Source organism: Monodon monoceros, unplaced genomic scaffold, assembly GCF_005190385.1.
Source record: "Monodon monoceros isolate NGI ecotype Baffin Bay Population unplaced genomic scaffold, NGI_Narwhal_1 Super_Scaffold_13, whole genome shotgun sequence".
Classification (NCBI taxonomy): domain Eukaryota; kingdom Metazoa; phylum Chordata; class Mammalia; order Artiodactyla; family Monodontidae; genus Monodon; species Monodon monoceros.
In genome coordinates this window covers 55,993,027-56,019,555 of record NW_021703769.1, presented here as the reverse complement: position 1 = coordinate 56,019,555, position 26,529 = coordinate 55,993,027, and the positions used below count along the sequence as shown (strand labels likewise).

General features: G+C 45.1%; 1 protein-coding gene across 2 annotated transcripts in view; it reads right to left on the bottom strand.

The window, feature by feature from the left end:
* Nucleotides 1-26,529, bottom strand: part of CUNH16orf72 (chromosome unknown C16orf72 homolog) — a 56,565-nt gene that overhangs the window by 9,128 nt on the left and 20,908 nt on the right. Inside the window, exon 4 of one of the 2 annotated variants that reach the window (XM_029220045.1) lies at nt 21,069-24,103. The exons of the other annotated variant lie outside the window; for it this stretch is intronic. Within the exon in view, the coding sequence (XP_029075878.1) occupies nt 23,859-24,103 (245 nt within the window). The 3' untranslated portion in view covers nt 21,069-23,858. Of the gene's footprint in view, nt 1-21,068; nt 24,104-26,529 lie in introns of those variants that run through there. 2 annotated transcript variants of the gene reach the window in all.

Here is a 26,529-nt window from a genome sequence, read left to right as displayed (position 1 = left end):
CTCACGGTTCAACCCCATGGAAACTGAGAAGGGGGTGGAGTACAGGCCAGAAGAAATGCGGGTGATGTGGTGCAGCCTGGCTTCCCAGCCCTGGGGACAGTCAGCCCTGATTACTTGCTCGTGTTGGCCAGAGACAGAGAGAGACAGTTGATGAGAGAGAGACTGAGGGATGAAGAAGGGGACAGGCCAGAGGTTCTCCAGGCTACTGTGTCCCCCAGGCGGCAGCTAGCAGTGTTTGGAGACGATCTGTGTTGTCACAACTGGGGAGGGGGTGCTACTGGCATCTAGTGGGTGGAGGCCAGGGATGCTGCTCAACTTCCCAAAGTGCCCAGGACGGCCCCACAGCAAAGAAGGATGCAGCCCCAAATGTCAATATCGCCGGAGTCAAGACAGGGATAGGGAGACAGAACAGAGAAACAGCAAGTGACACAGAGACACAGACACAGGAACTGGCATCATTTGGGGAGAACAAAACCAGGAAGGAACTCAGGGTTGTGGCGGGGGGAGCGGTGAGGAGGGAAAGAACTGGAGAAGGAGGGATGGGGGAGAGATGGGAGTGAGGAAAAGAATTTGGTCCAAAGGCCCCATCGGATTCAAGTTCCATATTCAACAGACTAATGTTTCAAAGATTTAAATAATACTAAGAATGCCTGCTCTTCAACAGAATATATTACCTGTATCCAACCCAAAGGCTGGCAGAGTTCTGCCAGCAGCAGTGCAGGAGAAGGCAAATGAACTAACTTCAGCCACCGGTGGGCACAGGAGAAAAAGAGACCCAAGCGAACAGTGGGCTTCAATCACCCCTAGGAAAAAAAATTTTAAGTCATGTCTAATAGATAAGACTCTAGATGTTGAAAGGGTGTATTTGTCTGCTTCCAAAACCTTTCAGAGCACCCATTTCTGGTCCCAAACTAAGAAGACCCAGATACAACCCCAAGAACTCCCCAGATCTGGCCCCTTTGCAAAGCCCCAACATCCCCCAAGTACAGGGCTGAGCTCTTCGAGGTCTGGACTGTCCCCAGTACCAGACAGTTCCTGGGACAAGGCAGAGCCCAAAAAATATGAGTGGAATGTTTGCAGTGGCTAAACTTGAACTCTTTGTAAGTCCAAGATCCTTCCAGCAGCCTCTGTCCCTCTCTGCCTTCACCTCCGCCTCTCTCTTTTCTCTGCTCCCCTGCTCTCCTCCAGCAACACTGGCTTCCATCCTGTCCCTCAAACCCACCAGGCACCCTCCTGCCCCAGGGCCTTTGCACATTCTGTGCCCTCATGGCTCACTCCCTCCTCCCCTTCAGGTCTTTAAATTGCCACCCCCTCTCTTTCCCTTTCTACCTCCTTCCCATTCTTTGCTTTGTTTTCCCTGCAGCACTTATATCCTTCCCACTTGCTAAATAAGTCCCTCATTCATTTGTTTAATGTTTATCTCTAGATAGACTCCTGCAGTAAAAGACCGCAATATATATTTGTTGAATGAATAAATGCGCTTTAAGCCTCATAATGACTCTCTGTGATGGGGAATATCATTCACCCCATTTAAAGATGGGAAAACTGTAGCTCAGGGACCTGAAGTTGGTCACCCAAGATCACACATCCAAGAAGTGAAGTCAGGATTCTGACTACAAGCCAAGCCTCGGTGCAGGACAAGGGTCACAGCCACCCTCGGAGGAATGGCCCTGAGATGGACAACAATTGGCTAACCCTTCATGAACACTCGCTGCTCGCCAGGCACAGTTCTGAGCACCCTGTAAATGGCCCTTCCTTTTAAAAAAAAAATTTTTTAATAGGATAATTATTTATTTTATTTATTTATTTTGGCTGTACCGCACGGCATGCGGGATCCTAGTTCCCCGGCCAGGGATGGAACCCACGCCCCTTGCAGTGGAAGCACAAAGTCTTAACCACTGGACCGCCAGGGAAGTCCCCAATATGGCCCTTCCTCTGATCCTCATGACTGTGAGGAAACTGAGGCTCGGAGAGGTCATGCGACCTGCTCAAGGTCACGAAGCTAGCGAGTTCCACAGCCGGGTTCCAGCTTAGGCAGGTGGCCCAAGGTTTTCCTTCACAACCTGTGGCTATGGGGCCTCCCAGGCAAAGCCTTTCCCCAGAGTCCTGTTCTGTCCCTGGACCGGGACCTTGGGCAGGTTCCTTGCCCTGGGCCTGCTCATCTGGAAAGGGGGCCATCTGGATTCTTCAAAGATCCTTCAATGATTCCCACACTAGATATTTTGTAAGATTCACGTGCAGTTGGCAGCCCCCTTTCACATGGGTAAATATGGAGCTCTAGAGAGATGTGGTGGGGAATGTGGAAAGTTAGAGAGAGCTGGGTGCTAGTACCCGCTGGCCAGCCATACACTGTGGGACCTCCCTTGAGGAGGGTGGATGCTTGGGCCTCCTCCCCAAAAGATGTCAAGGTCCTCACTCTCAGGACCTTGGAATGTGACCATATTTGAAGACATCAGATTAACCGAGATAATCAATTTCAAATGAGGTCATTAGGGTGGGCTCTAATCCAATATGACTTATGTCCTTATAAAAAGGGGAAATTTGGACATAAAGACACAAACAAAGGGAAGACAATGCAAAGACACAGGGAGAAGACGGCCATAAGTCAAGAAACACCTCAGGCCACCAGAAGCTGGGAGCGAGGCCTGGAGCCGTTTCTCCCTCTTTTCCCCCATAGGGAGCCCCCCTCAGCACCTGGATTTTAGGCTCCCAGCCTCCTGAACTGTGAGAATAAGTGTCTTTTCTTCCAGCCAGCCAGTTTGTGGTCATGTGTTACAGCAGCCCTAATCCAGTGGATACCCCAATAAATTTTGGGTTCTGCGGAAAGTGAAGAAAAAGAGAAGGGGGTCACTGCATACGTGCTGAAATCACACACAGTCAGGGACTTCCCTGGCGGTCCAGGGGTTAGGACTCGGCGCTTCCACTGCAGGAGGTACAGGTTCGATCCCTGGTCGGGAACTAAGATCCCACATGCCACACGGCGCAGCCAAAAAAAATAAAATAAAATAGAATTTACAGCATGAGAAAGAAATAGTATTCACAAAAAAACAAAAAACAAAAAAAACCACAGTCAACTTGACTCAAATTCTTGAGGCAAAGTCCTTGTTCTATTTGAACTTCAATTCTATCCTTGACTCCTGGCTGGATGGTTCCTGCACTCTGTTCTCAGAAATTCTCTTGGCTTTTATCTCTAGATCCACTCTTCTGATTCTTCATGGTTTCCCATTAAGACACAAGGCAGGGACTAACCTGGTGGTGCAGTGGTTAAGAATCCGCCTGCCAATGCAGGGACACGGGTTCAAGCCCTGGTCTGGGAAGATCCCACATGCCTTGGAGCAACTAAGCCCGTGCACCACAACTACTGAGCCTGCGCTCTAGAGCCTGCAAGCTACAACTACTGAGCCCATGCACCACAACTACTGAGCCTGCACTCTAGAGCCCACAAGCCACAACTACTGAGCCCACGTGCCACAACTACTGCAGCCCACGTGCCTAGAGCCTGTGCTCTGCAACAAGAGAAGCCACCGCAATGAGAAGCCCGTGCACCGCAATGAAGAGTAGCCTCCACTCGACACAACTAGAGAAAGCCCACACGCAGCAACGAAAACCCAACGCAGCCAAACAAATAAATAAAAATTAAAAATTAAAAATCCCTTAAAAAAAAAAAGACATAAGGCAAGGTGTATGATCACAAGCGACTTATGGAACATGACTTACTCGATTTATTCTTGCCCAGATACTGGAGATGCTTTAATAACAACCAAAAAACTGTTCATAAATAGGGATGGGTGCCTTATCAAGCACATTAAAAGGATTCGGTACCTGTCCTTCAGGGAAGGGCAGCTAAAACCTTGATATGGATTGGCCTAAAGAAAAATAATCAGACAAAATACAAGAACAAGAGGGACGACGAATAGGAATTTCACTTCACACAACTTAATTTTTATTTATTTATTTTTTTTTTTTTTGCAGTACGCAGGCCTCTCACTGTTGTGGCCTCTCCCGTTGCAGAGCACAGGCTCCGGACGCGCAGGCTCAGCGGCCACGCCTCACGGGCCCAGCCGCTCCGTGGCATGTGGGATCTTCCCAGACCGGGGCACGAACCCGTGTCCCCTGCATCAGCAGGTGGACTCTCAACCACTGCGCCACCAGGGAAGCCCACACAACTTAATTTTAAGAAAAGCATGGTTATCTCAATAAATGAAGCTAAAGTTTCTCCTGGACCCCAGAACTCGAACCATATTTATAAGTATATAATTCAGCTACCATTTAGTTTAAATGGGCCTGTTGGGCTAGCTTGGGAAATGTTATTATTTTACTATTTTCTACAGAGAAAATAGTTTCCAATTTACCTATCAAACAATTGATGGGCTGTTAAAATACAACCCATTTAAAAATTGAGTTAACATATAAAATACTGCTTTATGCCATAATAAAAATATTAGTACTTTCAGGTTTTTTAAAAATTATATCAATGTAGAGTAGTAATAGGTTTTATCCACCCCCCCAAATGTTACATTTAATATTGTTGATTTTGAAGTGTTTTTTTAAACATTAAAGAGTAACCATCTTGATTTTTATCTTCTCTTTCCTTTCATCCATTGATAACAAATCTTGTTACAATTTTCTTCCTTCAGTTTTACTCTGCCTGTGCTTTTTCCCTTGGGATTCCTTAGGAATCAAGGTTTGCATTCTAAAAACTCACAGTATTTTGCAGAACCAAAATACTGAGACCTTGAGAGCTAAACGGGATCTTAGAAACAGCTGAGTCAAACAAATGTTAATTGGACACAGTAGATATCACTGAATATTTGACAAATAGACCACCCATAGGTTACAAAGCACAAAGCTGAACTGCGGCCATTGACTCTGGGAAAGCATTCCAACATGTTTTCTAAAACAGAGAAAGCCAAGGAGAAGAATACACCTAAATTGTTTTGAAAGGCTGGGTTTCAAATGTGGAATAATGGAGCTATGTGTTTGTAAACACAGCTATTTAAAAGAATGTATGCTGCCTGCCAATGCAGGGGACACGGGTTCGAGCCCTGATCCGGGAAGATCCCACATGCCATGAAGCAACTAAGCCCATGCACCACAACTACTGAAGCCCGCACCCCTAAAGCCTGTGCTCCGCAACAAGAGAAGCCACCGAAGACCCAATGCAGCCCTAAATAAATAAATAAATAATAAAATTTTAAAAATAAAAGAATGTATGACTTATCTTGCCATTAAAATACCATGCAAACTTGGAAAGCTAAGCTTTGTCAGCTAAAACTAGTAAACAGAAGAGCGCAAATGAAATCATTTCTAACTGAATTCGTTGTTTATGATGATGATACTGTTGGGGTTTTTTTGGTTGTTTTGTTTTGTTTTTGGCCGCACCACGTGGCTTGTGGGGTCTTAGTTCCCCGACCAGGGATCGAACCCAGGCCCTTGGCAGTGAAAGCGCAGAGTCCTAACCACTAGACCCCCAGGGAATTCCCAGATACTATTTATTGTTTGGAACCAACAGTCTTGATCATGTTTCCTTCCAGAAGGACTCCCCTCTAGAGCTCTCATTGGAGATGAGGGACAGCTATTATAATTAGATGCTAGAGAAGTTACAACAAGAAGCCAACATTTACTGAGTGTTGATAATGTGCTAGCTCTTGCAATAAGCAAGTTGTACATAGTCTCTCATTTAATCTTTCCAAGAACTCTATGAGGTCATGCATTTAATAGGCCTAAATTCAGTTACAAGTAACAGAGACCCAAAATGACAGTGGCCTAAATAAGATAGAAGTTTACTTTTCTGTGACATAAAAATCTGTTATGGAGTGGTCCAGGGCTGGTGTGGCAGCTCCACGGTATCAGAGAAACAACTTTCTTCTGTCTTGTCCATCTACTATGCATGCCCTCCACTCTCCATTCCTAAAACGACTCCACGTTCCAGACGGCTGCTCCATCTCCAGCCACTGCACCTGCAGTCCAGCTCAGGGGAAGGAGGAAAGGGGAGGAGAATGGCAACAGCCCATCCCAGAAGTTCCCCACATCACTTACACCCTATTGGTGAACTTGGTCACAAGGCTAAACATAGCTGCAAAGGAAACTGAGAAATGCAGTCTTCATTTGGCATAGCCCCGGCTAAAATTCAGGGGAGAAACGATCTTAGGGGAAAATGAGCAGTCTTTGCCACAGGTAGGATATTCTTGTGAATCCTCTTTCACAGATGAGAAAACTCAGAAGTTAGTAACTTGACCAAGGTCACAGCATTAATAGGTGATGAGCTAGGATTTGCAAAATCCTATTTTGTGACACTTCTTCTCATGTACCTGGCAATGGTAAGGTATTAGTTACTAACTCTACTATGTTGCTCAGAAGAGAGAAGTTAAACAAACACAGTACCTTTAGGATTTTACTCTATTACACTCAAATCACTGCTTATTTTATCAATCAGCAATTTTTAAAGTGCAGCTATCCCCATGACAAAGAGTACTGAACAGACTAACAAAAAATAGGGTTTCCCCCTTCTCCAGGGTATGTGGGCAAAAGAGCCAGCCCCACTCACGCCCCAGAGGGTTTATGAGCAGCAGGTCAGCATTCTCTCTCTCCGGGGCTCACTGTGGCTCTGGCTGCAGCATCTTACACCCTTCACAAAAATGAACCCAAATGGATCATACACCTAAAATGTAAAATGTAAAACTCTTAAAACTCCTAGAAGATAACACAGGAGAAAACCTAGATAGGTGATCTTGGGCATAGTAATAACTTTTAAAATATAACACCAAAGGCACAATCCATGAAAGAAATAATTGATAAGCTGGACTTGATTAAAATTTAAAACTTCTGCTCTGCAAAAGACAGTGTAAAGAGAATTAGAAGACAAGCCACAGACTGGGAGAAACTGTTTGCAAATGACACATCTGATAAAGGTCTGTTATCCAAAATACACAGAGAACTCCTAAAACTCAACAATAAGGAAATAAATAACCTTTTTAAAAAATGGGCCAGGACTTCCCTGGTGACACAGAGGTTAAGGATCTGCCTGCCACTGCAGGGGACATGGGTTCAATCCCTGGTCCAGGAAGATCCCACATGCCACGGAGCAACTAAACCCGTGTGCCACAACTACTGAGCCTGTGCTCTAGAGCCCGTGAGCCACAACTACTGAGCCCACGTGTCACAACTACTGAAGCTCACGCGCCTAGAGCCCGTGCTCCACAGCAAGAGAAGCCACCGCAATGAGAAGCCTGCGCACCACAACGAAGAGTAGCCCCTGCTCGCCGCATCTAGAGAAAGCCTGCGAGCAGCAACAAAAACCAAATGCAGCCAAAAATAAATAAATAAATTTATACTTAAAAAATGGGCCAAAGATCTTAATAGATACCTCACCAAAGAAGAAACACAGATGGCAAATAAGCATATGAAAAAATACTCCACATCATATGTCATCAGGGAAATGCAAACTACAACAACAGTGAATACCATTACATACTTACTTAAATGGCCAAGATCTGAAATACTGACAACATCAAATGCTGGTGAGGATGTGGAGCAACAGGAACTCTCATACATTGTTGGTGGGAATGCAAAATGGTACAGCTACTTTGGAAGACAGTCTGGTGGTTTCTTACAAAACTGAACATACTCTTACCATACAACATCCAGCAATCTTGCTCCTTGGTATTTACCCAAAGGAGCTAAACACTTAGATCCCCACAAAAACCTGCACGTGGATGTTTACAGTAGCTTTATTCGTAAGCTGTGGTACATCTGGACAATAGAATATTATTCAGCACTAAAAAGAAATGAGCTACCAAGCCATGAAAAGACATGGAGAAATCTTAAATGCATATTATTAAGTGAAAGGAGCCAGTCTGAAAAGGCTATGTACTATATGATTCTAACTATATGACATTCTGGAAAAAGCAAAATTAGGGAGACAGTAAAAAGATCAGTGTTTTCCAGGGGTTGTGGTGGAGGGAGGAATGAATAGGTGGAGCACAGGGGATTTGGGGGGCAGCAAAATACTCTGTATGATACTATAATGATGGATACCTGTCATTATTCTTATGTCCAAATCCATAGAATATACACCACCAGATGAACCCTAATGTAAACTATAGACTTTGGACAATTATGATGTGTCAGTCTAAGTTCATAAGATGTACCACTCTGTAGGGGATGTTGATAATGGGAAAGGCTACCTGGTGGGGGGCGGGTATAATATGGGAATCTCTGTACTTGCTCTCAATTTTGCTTACCTAAAACTGCTCTTTAAAAAGTCTTAAAATGGAGTCAAGGAACCTCCTAAAATATATCTATCTATATGTATGTTTCCAGGGTCAAAGGCTCTATGCCAAGCTCTGACCCCCATTAAATTATAAAATATCAATGGTCTATCGATGACTCTCAAACCTCAATGTGCCACAGACGTAGAGAACAAACGTATGGATACCAAGGGGGAAAGGGGTGGGCGGGATGAATTGGGAGATTGGGACTGACATATATACACTATTGATACTACGTATAAAATAGATAACTAATGAGAACCTACTGTATAGCACGGGGAACTCTACTCACTGCTCTGTGGTGACCTAAATGGGAAGGAAATCCAAAAAGGAGCGGATATATGTATGCGTATAGCTGATTTACTCTACTGTACAGTAGAAACTACCCCATTGTAAAGCAACCACACTCTAATAAAAATTAAAAACAAAAACACACTTCAATGCGCATCAGAATCACCCAAGGAGCATGTTAAAATTCTAGCTATTCAGCACCCCTGCCCACCACCTCCCCCCAGCAAGGTCTGATTCAGGGGGATTGGGATGTACCCTGGATCTTTACTATTAAGTCTCCCACCAGCTGACACCGATGCAGGTTCAAGGGCCACATTTTAAGAAATACGGCCCCAAAGGCTTCCTTGATCCCTGTAAGGATCTTGACCTAAGGGTCTTTCTACCATTGACCAAGTAGACCTCCCGTGGGGCAGGGTGCAGGGTCGACCGGGCCCTCTCCACCCCTGGGGCTGGAGCCCAGTGTCAGCGGGAGGGGCTGCAAGGGACAGCTGCCATGTGGGCCAGAGGCCTCTAGATGGCAGTGCTTAGCCAGAAACAGAGCCAGCTGATGGTCCAGGGACCGGGGGAAGGAGCCTGGGGCCACTGCTCTACAACCTTCCCCAAATGGCTCACACAGGGTGGACCAGGCAAGGAGCCGGAACACTGATACGTGTGCAACTGAGCGATGAATGAATGAATGATCATTTGAGGGTCTGACATCATCAATAATGATAGTAGCTCACATTTACTGAAAACTAGCTACCAGGCACTGTTCTAGCCAAATTAAGATCATGCTGCACACATTTCCCATTATATTATGAGCATTTCCCCACTTCTTGAAATAGTCAAGAGCATGCTTTATAAAGACTTCATAATTTTCCACCTAGTGAAACTAATAAGATGTGTTTATCAGTCCCCTATCACTAGGTTTTTATATTATTTCTTTGTGTCTTCTATTCCAAATAATACTACACTTCATATTGTTGCATAAGAAGCAGTTTCCACAACTCTGATTATTCCCCTCTTGGGGTAAATGTTTAGAAGTGGAATTATAGGATCAAAAGCTAGGACCATTTTTAAAGATCTTGATACAGATGGCCAACTAATTTTTTGGAATATTGGAAGTTTGCCTTCTCAGGAACAACATGTATGAAGGTACATCATCCCGGACTTCCCAGTGCTGAGTAGTATCCACTTATCATTTCAAAACTCAGTATCTCAAAAAAAAAAAAAAAAAAACAAAACCTCAGTATCTCTTTTAAAATTTGGATTTCACAAAGTAAGGTTGAACTTTCTATTCATATATTGATTTGTCATTTGCATTTCTGCCTGTGAATCCCTGTCCCTATTTTTCCTTTTTGGTGTATTACATGTCACAGTCCCATTTTCCTTTCAATTTTGTTCATATTGGTGATGAACAAGAGTTTAAATTTATGCTCACAATCAATTTTTTATTTTTAAAAAAGATTGTCCATTTCTTTACGCTTATAAGGTTAAGCATTCACAAACATTTTCCTTGTTTATGTTTTACATTTAACTTTTTAATCTCTCAAAATATCTGGGAGCATGAGATGATGCGCTAACAATTTTTCCCCCAAATATTGTTTTCCCTGACACCACTTGTTGGCTAATCCATCCCTTCCATCATTTGTGCTATTTTCTGATGGAATACCAAGTATATTTTCTGGAGTATCTATCCTGTTTCATTGTGCCAACACCTTTTTTTTTTTTTTGCCGTGCCCCCAGCGCCTCCCAGCTTGCTGGATCTTAGTTCCCCAACCAGGGATCGAACCCACGCCCTCAGCAGTGAAAGTGCAGAGTCCTAACCACTGGACCACCAGGGAATTCCCAACACCTAACTTTTAATTATTACCATTTTATAAGTTTTAAATTCTTTATTTCAAAATTTCCTTAGCTAATCTCAGTTGTGAATTCTTTCAGCTGAACTTAAATAGCAATTTTCTGATGCATTTCCAAAAATCCCTTCAGGCTTTTATGAGAACTATAAATTCAACTTTGTACCATAAATTCAAAGTTAATTTGGCAAGGTTCAACCTTCAAGTGTGGAGACAATATGGGAAAATGGGTGCTTGCAGACATTGCTGGGGGTAGTATAAAATGGGCTTTTAAAAAAATCTTTATTGGAGTATAATTGCTTTACAACGTTGTGTTAGTTTCTGCTGTACAACGAAGTGAATCAGCTAGATGTATACATACATCCCCATATCCCCTCCCTCTGGCATCTCCCTCCCACCCCCCCATCCCACCCCTCTAGGTGGTCACAAAGCACCGAGCTGATCTCCCTGTGCTATGCAGCAGCTTCCCACTAGCTATCTATTTTACATTTGGTAGTGTATATATGTCTGTGCTACTCTCTCACTTCGTCCCAGCTTCCCCTTCCCCCCTGTGTCCTCAAGTCTGCTCTCTATGTCTGCGTCTTTATTCCTGCCCTGCCCCTAGGTTCATTAGTACCGTTTTTTTAGATTCCATATATGTGCATTAGTATACGGTATTTGTTTTTCTGTTTCTGACTTACTTCACTCTGTATGACAGACTCTAGGTCCATCCACCTCATTACAAATAACTCAATTTTGTTTCTTTTTATGGCTGAGTAATATTCCATTGTATACACGTGCCACATCTTCTTTATCCATTCATCTGTTGATGGACACTTAGGTTGCTTCCGTGTCCTGGCTATTGTAAATAGAGCTGCAATGAACATTGTGGTACATGTATCTTTTTGAATTATGGTAAACTGGCCTTTTGAGAAGAAGATTTGACAGTCTCCATCCAACTCTTAAATGTATGTATGCTTTGACCCAGAATTTCTATTTCTTGGTATCTAGAAATCTCACACATATACACAAAAGAATCACTGCAGCACTTTTTGCAATAGACTACAGGGAAATAAACTAAATGACATCACAGAGATGGGCTAATAAATTATGGGATGGCCAAACTCTGAAATACTAGCAGCAGGCTGGTCTGCGTGTGGAGAGATCTTTTTTTTTCCTTCCCTTTTTTTTTTTTGGCCATGCCACGCGGCTTGAGGGGATCTTAGTTCCCCAACCAGGGATTGAACCCGGGCCCTCTGCAGTGAATGCACGAGTCCCAACCACTGGACCACCAGGGAATTCCCAAGGAGGTCCTTGATTTAATATTAAGTGAAGAAAAGCAAACTGCTAAACAAATGCCTACAATATAATTCCTTTTTTTTATATATAATGATAAATGATCTAGAGCAGAGGTCAGCTTTCTGTAAAGGACCAGAGAGTAAACATTTTGGGCTTTGTGAACCGTAAGGTCACAACTATTCAACTATGCAAATGCAGCCCTAGACCATATGTAAGCAAACGAATGTAAATAACACTTTATTCCCAAAACCAGGCGGGGGTAGAATTTGGCCCTGAGGCTACATACAGGCTGTAGTTACTGATTCCTGGTCCAGAAAGATAGGTACCAAAATAATGTCAAAACTATTGCCTCTGCGATAAAAGTGGGGTGGAGGAGGATTCTTAGGGAAAAAGAGGACTGCAGGATCTGGTGGCAGACTCCCTGGACCCAAATCCTGACTCCAGGGTCCCTGGGTCCATTCATCAGCACCCATTCACCACCAGGAATCCCCAAGACAAGCCTGCCCTAGGGGTTTGAGGGGCCAAGGGGGCTATTAACTCTATCTGCTATGGGTGAGGACCCTTCCTTTTTTGGGGGGGGCTATGCCACGCGGCTTGTGGGATCTTAGTTTCCTGCCCAGGATCGAACCTGTCCCCGCCCCCGGCAGTGCTAATGTGAAGCCTCAACCACTGGACCGCCAGGGAATTCCCCCTTCCATAGTATGTTTACCTTCCATAGTATATTTATCCATTCTATCACAGTAAAAAAAAAACCACTTCTACAGTGCTTACTAAATGGCAAATGCTACTATAAGAACTTTCGATTATTAAGTCATTAACTCCATTTAAGCCTCATAACAACCACCTATCCATGTTTTAGATGAGGAAACTGAGGCACAGAGCAGTTAAGTGGGTTTGCTCAAGGTCACACAGCTCATCAGGGGTGGAGCCAGGATATTCAGATCCTCTGTCCAGAGATTGTACATCAGCATTACTTTTTTAGTCCTGCTGTGTGGTTCTGTTTCTTTAAATAGTGTGCCAGCCATTCTAATAAAGAATCCCATTTTTATACTGAAGAAAAGGCATGATTGAGTGGAAAAGAAGCTATTCTCTCTCTTTATGCTGAGACCACGAAACATCACCATTTAACTGGAGTGAATATAAAACAAAGTTAAACACATAAAATGATCCCGAATGACACACTCCCCACCGGATCACAAGTTCCATGGCAACAAGGATTGTGCCTTGATCAGGTAAAGGAAAATCACACAGACGGAGTCTGGACTAGAGAGGTGAAATTCCAAGTTTGAGTGCCAGCTGGGTATCCTCAGACAAGTCACTCAGGCTTTCTGAGCAGCAGCTTCTCCATTGGCAAAACAGACACATACACATGCCTTAGGGGTTGCAATAACCTTGCAATGGGATATATGCACGTAAAGCACCCAAGAGACAGTGGAGAAATGGGGTTACCAGCACAACTGGCCTTTCATTTCCCTGTGGGCACAGCACAAATTCCTGCAGGATTGGTGGACTTCCTGTTTGTTTTGGCCAAAAAGCCCAAGCCTGCTTTGCTCACAGCCATGTGTTTGTCTCCTGCACAGGCTAATGGAAGGATTACAGCCACAGCTGGGACTAGGAAGGACTTCTGAGGCAAAACCCTGGAGGGCAGACCCGAGACACCACCAGAACCCTGGCACAGTCTGGGGATGGGAGGGAGTTTGCGGGGGCGGGGTTGGGGGGGAGAGGGGTGGTCCAGGAGCAGGGACTAAACCCCGAGAACAAGTAAGTGCGAGTTACAGTTCATGGATTCCTGAGTATCCCAAGCCAGGACCCCAAATCCAGGGCCGGTGAGAGGGCCCATTTTAGAGGTGGGCAAGGTGAGGAGCCTGAAGGAGCCTGGAAAGGCATCCACCCATTCTCCCAGGTGCCCTGACCCAAGGAAGGCCAAGGCCATCCCCACCCACAGAAGGTGCTCAGTTGAGCCAACAGCCTGTGTTGAACTCAAGCTTCCTTAAACCGTTGTGCACTCTGCAATTCACCTTCGTCCTGGGGATGCCAGCTTCACGCATGGATCTGACCCCGTCAGCATCTGAGTGGACCACCCCCAACAAACAGGACTTCATGGAATTTTCAATCACCACCCCCAACAAACAGGACTTCATGGAATTTTCAGTCAGCCTAGGGTACTGTTACCCAGTTTGACAATGAAGGCCCAGACCAAAGTTCAACAGAATTAGGGAGTGAGGTCCTGGCAGTGTGGGTCCCTCCAAAATAGTCCGGCAGTTGGACTGGGCACTGGGAGGTGGTGCAAGGTGGGAGGGGGCTTGGGGCTGTGTCCTTAGGGGAAAAGAGGAGCACTGCGGGATCTGGCGGCAGGCTCCCTGGGCTCAAATCCGGACACCAGGGTCGCTGGGCCCATTCATCAGCACCCACTCAGCGCCAGGAATCCCCGGTACAAGCCCTGCCCTAGGAGGACTGTCCCTTTAAGGCTCTGGTGGGCGGGCCCAGCCATTTTCAAGAGCTGACCCTGGCTGTTTTTCAACCTTCCAAACTCCAGGCCCAAACAGGAAGTGAGTCCCTGCATGAGATTGCCAGGCTCCCAGCCTTAAGGGGATATTCAAGGACGACCCTAGCTGCCCCCGGGGGAGGGGTGGGGGCCCAGGACTTTGCGGGGTGCATGGCTCTGCGGGTGAGGGAAAGCGATTCCAGCATCCGCTTGCATCACTGAATGGTGTGTCTGAAGGCAGTTCTCAAACTCAATCCAAGTTCGTCCAGTTGACCAGGTTATGCAGCTCACATGGGCATCCTCCAGTCCCTGGCCAGGCCCCCAAAACAAGAAATTGTTGCCTACAACCCCAGGAGGTAGTTAACCAGTGTCATCCCTATTTTGAATGAGGAAACTGAGGCTCAGGTTAAGGTAACCTGCTCAAGGTCCCAATCCTCTTGAATTTGAACCCGAGCTTCAGCTAGACAAGGAATGCTCACAAGTACATTCTAGACAGGGCAGATGCAGACAGATACGTGTTCAGCTCCTGGTTTGGGCACCCCCTTAACTTTTCAGTGCCTCTGTCTTCTCATATGTAAAATGGGGATCCCCTCATCCCATCAAATATGGTTAAGGATGTCCACTCGGTGACAGGCACAATGACAGTGAATAACACACGACCTCCAGGAAAAGCAGACACAACGCAAAAGTAAACCAGTAAATAAAATCACGACAGGATTAGAAACAAGGGGCATAGAGGATAATGGGGGAAGGGAGGGTCCTATGAGATGACATGGAAGACGAACCAAAAAAAATAAAGTGACAGCCTTCTCAACAGTGGGTGAAAGGGCACCCCAGGGGGCAGACACAAATCAAAAGAATTCCAGTATTTGCACAACTTGGAGAAAATGTTCACAAGGAGAGGCCTCTGGGGAAGGTTCCAGTGCGGTGGCCCCCGAGCCCTGCGAAGTCGTGCTCAGGAAGAGAAACCCTCATCGCTGGCGCCCGCTGAGAGCACCAGCTGGGGTGACAGCTGACCCCAGCCTCAGACGGGGCCACCTCGGCGCCCAGGGCCTGGAAATAACTCCCTCGGCCTTCAAGCACCTGCCCCTTGTCCCACCCCTGCCTGCCGTGAGCCTGTACCAGCGGTGACCCCGCTGGTCGCCTACCTAAGCCGGGACATCTGGAGGGGAGCCCACTATGTGGGGTCGCGGGCAGCCGCCAGGCGCGCAGAGCCAGCCGATTTAAAACGGGTTTCATTGAGCAGCTTAGTCTCCGGGACGTCATGTCCCAAGACGTCGAGTCCCAGGCGGCTCCGCGGAGCCCACCTGCCGCGCTCGTGCTGTCCTTGGGTGGAGGCCCAGGCCTTCCCTTCGGGGCGGGTCCGTCGTCCCGGTGCCTCTCCCCGACGACCTCGGCGGCCCCCTCCTCCCCCAGAGCGCCCTCCTCTGGCCTAGGTGCCTCAGCGTCCCCCACTGTCTGGCTCCCCTGGAGAAAGGGACAACGCTCTCTTGCGGCCCCGGTGCCAGGATTAGTTACTCGCTGCTCACCGTGAGGCGGGTATCCTTCCGTGTGAGGCGGGTATCCTTCCGTGTGAGGCGAGTATCCTTCCGTGGGAGGCGGATATCCTTCCGTGGGAGGCGGATATCCTTCCGTGGGAGGCGGATATCCTTCCGTGGGCGGCGGATATCCTTCCGTGGGAGGCGGATATCCTTCCGTGGGAGGCATCACACCATTTCATCCTCCCTTACAGACGGGGAGAGCAAGGCAGAGTGGCCAACACTTGCCCAGGTGGGTGGGTGACTATACCCACGAGGCTCCATGTCGTCCGAGCACAGTGGCCAGCGCAGCCCCGAGGGCTCCCCAGGAACCCGCTGCGCACCCAGCCCTGCACAGGGCAGTGGCCACAATGCCAGGCACCCAAGCTTCACTCTCCTCATCCGGAAAATGGAGCTGGCAGGTATCTTCACCCTTTTTCATTACAATATTCATTACTAATACAAGGTACAAGTGTGTACAGGCTGGCAAAGGAAGAGCTCCAACTTATTTTTTTATAAATTTATTTATAGCTGCATTGGGTCTTCGTTTCTGTGTGTGGGCTTTTCTCTAGTTGCAAGGAGCAAGGGCACTCTTCCTTGCACTGTGTGGGCTTCTCATTGCGGTGGCTTCTCTTGTCGTGGAACACGGGCTCTAGGCGCGCAGGCTCAATAGTTGTGGCTCACGGGCTCTATAGAGCGCAGGCTCAGTAGTTGTGGCGCACGGGCTTAGTTGCTCCACGGCACGTGGGATCTTCCAGGACCATAGATCAAACCCATGTCCCCCTGCATTGGCAGGCGGATTCTTAACCATTGCGCCACCAGGGAAGCCCTCCAACTTACTTTAACTGAAAACAAAAAGTGCAGTTGAGCGTGCATGTGACCCTTTTTGTATCGTTTTTCAGGAATACGTATATTTAAGTACATGTACAGAAATTCTTTCTAAAGTGCACCCAGTAACTCTTGACAAGGTAGGGAGACTGGGGGTCTGCACCCCACCCTGATTTCCTGCAACGGGGAACTGCTCCTTGAAACAGGATTCCAAGCTGAGTAAATGCAATGGCTGGCACGCTCTGGGACCAAGGTCCTTCATTTCCTGCTGTGCCCATCAGCCCCGGCCTTGGCCCAGCTTCCCTCAGGGGCAGAAGGCCGCTCAACCCCAGGCTCAACTCCACACACAAACCTTTCTGTACTATTTTCCCAAGTGCATGTGTTACCAATAAAATTTTTAAAATGTAGAGGTAACCAGGTAGTAGGAATTAGGACCCACTTTTATTTTTTAATTTGCCTTCTTTTAAAAACAGAAACCCTGTCCCCACCCCAGACCTTTGGATTCTGTATGTAGGTGGGGAGTCCAGGAATCTGTATTTTTAAACCTCTTCCAAGGTGACAGTCGCGCCAGGTGCAGGAGAGTCACCTCCTGGGGCAAGACTGCTGGGTCACTCCTGGTGAGTCATGATTCACAGCGCCCTGGGGCCTTGTGGGTGCAAACTTCCCCCTGCCACGCCCAGTAAAACAGCCTGCCCCAGAAGAATGTCCAGACTTCCTGAAGGCCTAAGGGACTGAAGGTGGCTGGGCAGGCAGTTAAGGGGAGCGGCGGGGTACAGGACCAGCTGCCCTCAGCCTCAGGGCTGGCCTGAGAGCCCGGTGCCACTGGCCACCTGCCCAATAAACAATCTGGAAAGGGCCAAAGCACCATTCCCCTCTGGATTCTCTGAAGAACCCACCAGAGGTCCTTGGACAGTTGTCTGTCACTAGAGGAGCTTGAAAAATGCTAGTGCCTGGGTCCCACCCCAAGGAGTCTCATCTAGTGTGTCTGGGGTACACCTGACCATGGCTGATTCTAATGTGCAGGTAAGTTGAGAACCACGGAATTGGAGAGGAGACGAAATAGCAAAAGGAGCTGGAGTCGAGCGTAGAACCCAGGAGAGATCCTTCTCACACTCTAAGGGGATTTTATCCAGCCAGGTGGACAATGGAGGTGACCATATTGAGCGGCTCCTGGGTGTGCTTCCCACTTGCAGCTGTCGTCCCAGGCATCTTCACCTCACCTCGGACAGGAGACAGCGCTCACCTCACTGACCACCATACCCTGGTTCTTGACAGACTGTGAAGGTCCATAGGGAAAAAGAGGGACTTTTCATGAAAATCTAGAAAATTTCAAGCCACCTTTATCTACTCACTCATTCAAGAAATGTCCAAGTTCCTACACTTTGTGCCAGGCGCTGATATCCAGAGCTCCCAGGTTTTCAAACTGGGTGGGAAATCAGTGTAGTAGTTCACAGACAGCATACTATGTAGAGAAATGGCAAGAAATCATAAAGTCAAGTGCACCACACACAAAAAGGTAACAATTCTCTACAACTTGTTTCAGTTGTGGGGTGTGTGTGTGTGCATGTGTGTCCACACTAGGTCTTCAAGAGAAAGGTGTTTCTTTCTGTGGATCACAGTCCAAATGCTCGAGAAACACTGAGATGGTCAAGAGACAAGCCTTAACGTACCAAATATAATTGTGTAAGCAAACACAGTTCTGTAGACATTTATGTTAACCCAAGAAGCCCCAAACAGCACATCAGAACTTCGTGGTAGTTACAAACTTCTAGATACACCTTGAAATCAACACTGCCTTTGTGGTCGTGAGACTCACTGCAGAAGAGATGGGTGAAAAAAGCAATCAGCCTCCTCCATGATTTGATCAATGTTCTCCTCTCCCCCAGGAATTTCAGCCCAGCATCACCACCACCCCTAAGAAACAGATACCAATGGCCTGAGAATCCTTCCACAAATCCCAAAGGTACAGTGGCACATACCTTGGTGGACTTACGGGGGTCATCTGGATTAGCAGCCCACCGGGGACCGAGGGGCTGAAAGCACCCCAGGGAAACCAGTGGGGGCGGGCTGGCCCAGCATCCCCAGCCCTTCTTCCTCAGGCTGCACACCTGCTGAGCCTTCCTCACTGCTGCAGCTGGATAAAGCCTAGGACTCCTGGCGCTCTCAATGACAGCTCCATGAACGATCGGAACCCTAAACACTTCAGGTAGCTCAAAGCACACACCCACCAGATCCGCAGCAGAGGACTACCCCAGCCCTACCAAGCGCCGCTGTGCTGCAACAAAGCACAACCGGGACCTGCACTGAACTCAGAGCGGACACGCCCACCCAGCACCCAGTCCCCTGGGTTCTGAAGGCCCGGCTCCCCAACTCGAGGATTAAGGACTCATAAAGGAAGGTCACCTGTACTTGCTGGCCTGTGGCATCCTAGGTAGGCGTTCAACTTCATTCTTGAAAGTAGGATCTCACGAACATGTAGACAAACTTTTGCCCTAAAAACTAATCATTACACAGACCGCAAGCTTCACCTTGTGCTTGGTACCTACCCCTCTGGTCTCAAACTGTCCCAGGACATGGTGAAATCAGCCCATTTTCAAGCCTGGAGCTTCCACGTTCCAGTCTCTCACATCACTCAAGTGTGTGATCCAGCACTAACTCCTACACAGGAGTCAACCAGCACAGCTGAGTGGCCACACGCATGAAGGACTTAGAAACCTACAGAAAATTGTTTGGAAGGTTACTCTCCAAAACTATCCAGTTTTTACCTTTGGAGAGGGCTGAAAAGCCTTTACGCTAATGTTTGACATTTTAATTTTCTTTATAAAAACGAATATGTTAATCTTTTCAATGGCACGTTAAAAAAAAAAAAACTATCAGCCACATTCCAGAGTTAATAAGGGCTCCACTGATGGAAGATAGATTATAAATGCAGATGTAAATGTATCCACAGAATTCAAGTCACTAAGCTTCACATCATTTTTTTCTATTTCACAGATGATGAAACTGAGCCCAGAGAGGCAAACTTACCCAGGCTCCCACACCTAGTGAGTGGAGGGGTCAGCATTCAAATCCACATGATTTCAAGCAAAGGTTCCTCCTTCATACAAGGGGGCAAAAGGCAAATGGAAATCGTGAGATCATTTCTCTCTGCAAGTAGTACAGCTACCCAACACTGGCTAAGATGTAGGGGGAAAGGCACTCTTATAACCATGTTGATGGAAGTATTAGCCGATCCTCCTTCTTATTAAACATTAAATATTAAAGTATATTAGATATTATATACATTATATATATACAATATTATATGTATACAATATTAAAGTATATCAGTATTTTAATATTGAATTTTAATATGAAATTTAATATGAATTCCTTTGAACCAACAACTTTACCTGCAGAAATTTATCCCATAGGAACCTAAAAAAAATTGAGTGTTCACTGTTACTAACTGGAAAAAACTGGGACCCACCATAAAGGCCCAGACATACCATGGAATTCTATTTAGTCACAAAATATCACCATATACATTCTCATGCAGAAAGACCTGCATATACTATAAGCTGCTGTGTGGCTGGATTTTTCCTGTTAAAAAAAATTTTTTTAAGCATTAACTCAACACAAATAAAATGAGGGGCCATCAGAAATTTGGAATAACATCAATGAAACTTCCCAGTTTTGCCGAGGGCCACAAAATTTGTGCTGGACTCTCACGGGCTACTCTGTGCTGGACTCCACAGAGAACATGCAGGGCCCATCACAGGAAGCAAAACCTTGTCAAGTGCATCAGTACAACACAGTGACCCCACTAAAACATCACACACCTCACAAACATTCCAGCGTGGGGTGTGGAAGCAAGACATACCAGGTGAGGTCATCTGAATTGATCAAAGTTGTAACAGCTTTCAAGGAGGGAGCAGGTACTATAACAACATCTGATCAGAATAACCTCCTAAACTTAACTAAATTAAACATATGAATCTTAAGTTTAAAATAAACAAGGGTTTCTCCTGGCGGAAGCTTTCACATAACTGCACTCCAAGAGTCCAGAACCTACCTATGAAAGATTCCCAACCTCCTAACTAGACACCTAATCAACCTAATGGATGAAGTGGCAGGTAGTAGCAAGCTATACAAAATAAAATGTAATGAGATTAATCTGCTAACAGTCACTATACCTCTCAAAAAGCTCAGGTAGTAATGGTGCCAAAAACTTACTGATCCACTCATAATCATTTTCTGAAATTAACTGTGCTGCCTGTGTCCCCAGCTAAAGGCCCATTTCCAAATCATCTCTTGGCATCTTTCACCTTCACTGCACTGAGGCTAGCTCACCCTCTTGGCCAGGCCTTGGCGACTCCCCTTACTGTTCAGCAAATTAGCCCAGCTTTCACTGCTGTAAGGCAACCTTAAGGCCCAAAAGCCACAGTAACTCAAGTTTAATGAGTTCCAGTAGCCCTTGGGAAAAATATTTTGGCTAGTTATTTTTTAAGCCTGAACTTCATCTGATTATGTCAAAGTTGTTCAGATGTGATGACCAAAACAAAACTGCAGACAAGCCCCATAGTTTTTTGGTTTTTTAAATTATTTATTCATTGAATGATTTAAGGTGTGTACCACTACTCCAGTTGGGTAAACCACATTGAAGAATTTGACTGCAGGTCTTTAGATTCAGCCAAATGCTTTCCATTAATTTTGTTCTATAAAATACCAAACATTATATACTTAAGTTTTTAATGCTTCAGCCATGCTCAGAACACTGCAGCTTAAGGATAACTCAACCCACTCATGCCAAGTTAGGGTAACAGGAACAGAACTCATAAGCTATGACGTCTAAAGAATCAGAGAATCTAGCTTAAGATGAAAAGAGGTTCTGTTCCCCCAAAGTAAACTGTCAGCCTACACTGTTCTCAAGAGACTGAAGAAAAAAAAAAACCCAACATTAAAAAGTATCACACAAATATGCAATCTTCCATGATTTGTTTTGCATCTAAAATGGCACAAAGAAAGGCTGCAAAAATCTAGCAGTCAGAACTAAGTTTTCCTAAGAGAAATCATTTCCCTTTCTACTCCTAGGTCTTGGTTTATTCTGTGCTCGGGTGGCACAGGAGAGCAACGGGACGGAGATGGGGGGAAGAGTTACTGCTGGGTAACAGAGCATTTAGAATTAAATGCAATGGAAAAAACTAACAAATGCTAAAGTTTTCAAAAAGTTTAATGGAGCCAATAAGATATATAAATTGTGTTCTGGCAGACGTGAAGACCTGCTTTCTCTTACCAAAGAAAATGGCACATGTTTTATCAAAATTTGACAATCGAGAGTAAAGGGTATTGAGATTAAGCTTCAGAGCACCAACTAAAACAAAAGCCACCAAAAAAAATTTTTTCTGTTGTTACTAACTTGGAAAGAGGAACTAGAACCAAGGCATAAAGGGGAGATTAAATATGTGTTCCTCAGCCTCAAAATCCTTTAGGAAGAGGAGTTCTGGCTGCTTGTGAGCAATGCTTCACACCACCAAACCCAATTCCAGAATCTAAATTTACAACGATAGAAAAACAAAGATAACTCCAGATTCATTTCTTGATATATTCCAAAGGGAAGCCTGAAAGTATTCATAATACATAGGCTCACCCGTTTCCGGTAAAATGATACATTGCTATAATTCTTCCTATCATATTCAAACAAAAAAAATGATCCACTTTTGCAAAAATTTAGAAATGCCTCACTTTCATTCCTAGGTTTAGTATGGAATTGACTTTTTTTAAATAAGGGCTGTATCTATAGTGAATACAGAACTTCTTCAGTTCACACATTACATTCACATCCCACCCAGTCAATGAATATTATGGTTAACTTAGCAAAGTTTCTTCACAGAAAGATTATTAAATGGCTGAAGAAATTGCAAACTTTAACAAAGTGCTGTGAGTAATTACTGGAAAAACCCTTACACTGATTTGCAATGGTCTTTTAAGGATAAAAACAGAAAGTAACTGATACTGAGCTACAAGTTTGCAAGGAAACATTTTCACTGTCCTACTTGATACATTGATAATAATATGATAGAATAAATTACAGTACCTGGCAGGCTGACATCAGTTCTTCATCTAAAAAAAGACTACCATTCAGTTCAAGATATTAAAAATGAAGATGAAACATGCTCTAAAACATTGTAGGTACAAGAGGTCTTATATTTACTCAAAAGAGGAATCTATTGAGAACTTTTATTTAAGTCTACCTAACATCTAGAGAACCTCCATGCGATTCCATCTTTTCCAGAATGAGATTCCAAACTGCACTTTATAGGAGAGGGATTGGAGAGTTGGGTTTCACTATTTAAGGTGTGATCACATTATTAGCAGATAAAAGACCTTTATCTTCCTCCCATTCCAATGGAAACTGCACAAAGTAGAACATTCATGAAAAATGTTAAACAGAATATAACAGACTAGAATACCTACCCTCCCACCATCCATCTCGCTCTAATACTGAACCAAAAAGGAAGCCCATAAAGTTCATGACCTCTCTACTTTAGGTCACCATGAATGCAGTCTACATGTTTACATTTACCATAAGGACAGTACCCTGCATGGGAAGTAGTACTTGTCTTAAAAATGAGTATTTCAATCCTACAAGGTTAATCTGGGGGCAATTTAATAATATTGCTACTTTTAGAGCACTAACACACACAAAGTGAATCCAATAAAGTTGTGTATTGATTCGATATTAAGTATTAATTGCATGACCATCATAGCACCTCTTTACATCACACAATCACCAGAATTAGAAACTGCTTTGAAAACTAAAAATAGGGCACAGTTCAATAATCAGAAGTTGCACACTGTTACTAGAGAGAAACCAGGTGCATGGTACAGTGCTGCTGCAAAAATGGAAGCCTGGCGATTTGACGAGGAAGCCAAATCACGTGTTTTAGACAATTTTAGGAACCTGGCAATACTGTTGAAGCAAAATACTCAACACACAGGAAATGGAGCCCCCCCCCAAAAAAAAGCGTTCTATAACCAAATAAACATCTGATACTTCCTTTCCCTTTGAGAATAAATACAGTTAAGGTCACTTTTAGCCTTGAAACGGATATATGTTTGCCTATGATGATCTTGCTAACGACTACACGATATCTGATGTCCTCTGCTAGGACTATAGTTTTAAGAAAGCCATAGTTACAAGAGGCATCTACTGTAAATACCTAGAACTTCCTTTTATGGCAACCACTATAGAATTCACTTGTCTTAAACAGTGAACAAGGGAAGATGGCCTCATGTTTCCTTTGCAATAATAGTATATGTTGAGGATCAAGTGGCTTTCAAGCAGCATGGTGGGTGTGAAAATGTTTGCAGTTTAGATCATTCTGTTGCGTTTATGGGTTGGTGAGTCTGTAATGACATCGCCACACTGGGCTGAGGTACGCTTTCTAGTTCCACCATTGTCCAAGTGGAGTGCCATTTCTTCTGATATGAAAGTGTTCAAATCGACATCATGGAGTCCATTTCTCCTTCGACTAGCATTCGATCCACTGCTTACATGTGTAGGAGAGCCTGGGGTACTCGAACGCACGCTTATACTAGCCATTGCACCACTAAGACCTAGGAAGAAGAAAAAAGGTTTTAGAGTTGCTCGATTATTTAACCCTCTTGAAAGCAACCCAACTTTACTTTCAACGTCGTCATAGTGTCAAAGGATGTCTGCCTATTTTCCTTGCAAGGGGGTCACCAGGCAGCAGTTTTTTCCTGGAAGAACGAATCATCTGGCTTTGACATTAGGAGATATTCACTGGTAATACTACCAATATTTACAATATCGGTTACTACCAATTACTGGAAGCTTATTATGAGGCAGGCACCAGGCTAGGTGTACAACTCCATTATGAAATCCTGCCATCTACTCTACTAGGTACGGACTATAGGTAACTTAGAGCTGAGGAAGGAAGTGCTTGCTTTAAACAGGAGAAGATTTTGGTTATACAAAGTCACTGTTCCAATAGATCCCCGTGCTGTGTGTGTGTGTGCAAACAGGGGAGCATGCAGTCACTTCCAGGCCTGAGTGGGCTTATTCTGACATTTCTATAGATAAGGCGAGTTTATAATTTAGCATCTAAAACAGTACACTACTGAACATGAAAAAGGGTCACTATTAAAAATGATCCTGGGACATCAAATACAAAGTGATTCTGCCCTGGACAAATGAGGCTATATGATCACCCCAAGGTCTGGACTATGCTATACTTGGTATATACCCCTTAGGGCAGCCTCACTCAGCGTCATCTCTAATCCTTTGGGGGGCGGGAGAACAAGGGTGGTATAAAAAATCCTGCTGCCTTGCCTTCAAGGTTAAGAGTTACTAAATCCAGAGTATTCCAGCACTCATGGTCAGACACTCATTCCTTAGACCCCTGAACAGTTAAAGGAGGCCATTGCATGTTCTGCTTCTAAATGTTCAGGATACGCCTGTGAAAGGCATGAGAGGCCTGAAAACAAACCACAGCATTTAATTTAATAACCTGACATCACCGCCTGTGGATTTTCCTTCTTACGGACTCCCTCTTGGGCTATCCTAGCCTCATATATGGATTTTGTTAGTGCTTGACTAAACTGATATGATCTAGTATAATCAGTGTTTCCCAAGAATAGGACTTGTACCTTAAAGTAAGCTTAGAGGTTGGTTTCGTAGGGGCCCATTCTCACTCCATAAATGTACTTTAAATTTGAACATTAAGTTGAAAAAGGATTCTCTGCTTCCTACCACACCAAAGCTATTAAATTCCCTTTGACATTGTTCTCACTCTACAAATACTGTGAACATTCCCAAACCCTTGGCCTCAACCACCTCCCATACGTGCTGATCAAGTTCTGCAGTCCACACCTCCTTTCTAAACTGCTCTCAACTCCCTACGCTAGGAACCAACCAGTCCCCTCACTGCTCTCCCTGTAGAAGATGCATCCTCTCTCCCTTCCCCTAGTGGCCAGAGGAAATCTGATCTCACTCATTTCCAAGGCTAGTGCCTATTAAAAATAAATAAAAGCACTAATGCTGGAATACTTCCTATGTCAGGCACTGTATTAATAAGCACTTTTTAATTTCATCCTCAAACTCAGCCTATGATATTTGTGTTATCTTTTTTGCCGATGAAAAGCCGAGGTTAAAAGGCTGAGCAAGGCACTCAAGGTCACAGAGCTAGTAAGCAAGAGCTGGGACCCAAGACTCAAACAGGATCTAAATTCCTACTCATGTTATGCTACCCACCTCTTCGAGCCTAAATTATTTCAGCCTCAGGATCTAGGGCCCGGCCTGCCTCGCAGGTCTGTCTCTGAGCAGCTAAAGCTAACTAACTCTCCCTTCTGCCCTCTTCACTCCCATCCTAAGGCTTAATAATCATGCACTGCCAATATCAACTCATCTGCAGTTCCTAAAAATGGCCCGGGCTGCACCTGCCTCCGAACATCTGCTCCCCACTGCCTGAGGCCCAAGTTCCTCCAGCACCGCCTCCCAGTCTGAGGCTACTTTCCTGGTTCTCCTCCCTCTCCTTTGAAACTCTCCTCTTTGCTGTTCTCCAGCCTGCCTGCTCCTTCCTCACTGGCCTTTGCAGGCTTCTCTTCTGCTCCTCACAGGCTGATGTCACCCAGGTGAGAGCCTTGGCCTCTTAGCTTACCCACAGGCATCATTTTCCACATCCGTGCCACAGGAGCAGACATTTTTTCCTGAGATCAAGGGCCCATCCATATTTCTAACTGCCTGTTGGCCCTCTCAAACCGAACATCTTCAGAAAAAAACCACGCTGCTTCTTCCCCAGCCCACACAACTTTATTAAAAGTTAAAAAGAAGGGAAAGAAACGCCTCGGGCTGATTTCACATAGCACAGCACCATTGCTTATCTCTTCCTATAGACACTGTGTCTTTACATCTGTATCTCATGAACACAGTGCCTGGCACATAACAGAATGCTTCAGAGCCCTACCCGTCAGTCTGAAATCCAAAGCTGTTGATGTTTATTCACCTCTCCAATGCCAGGAAA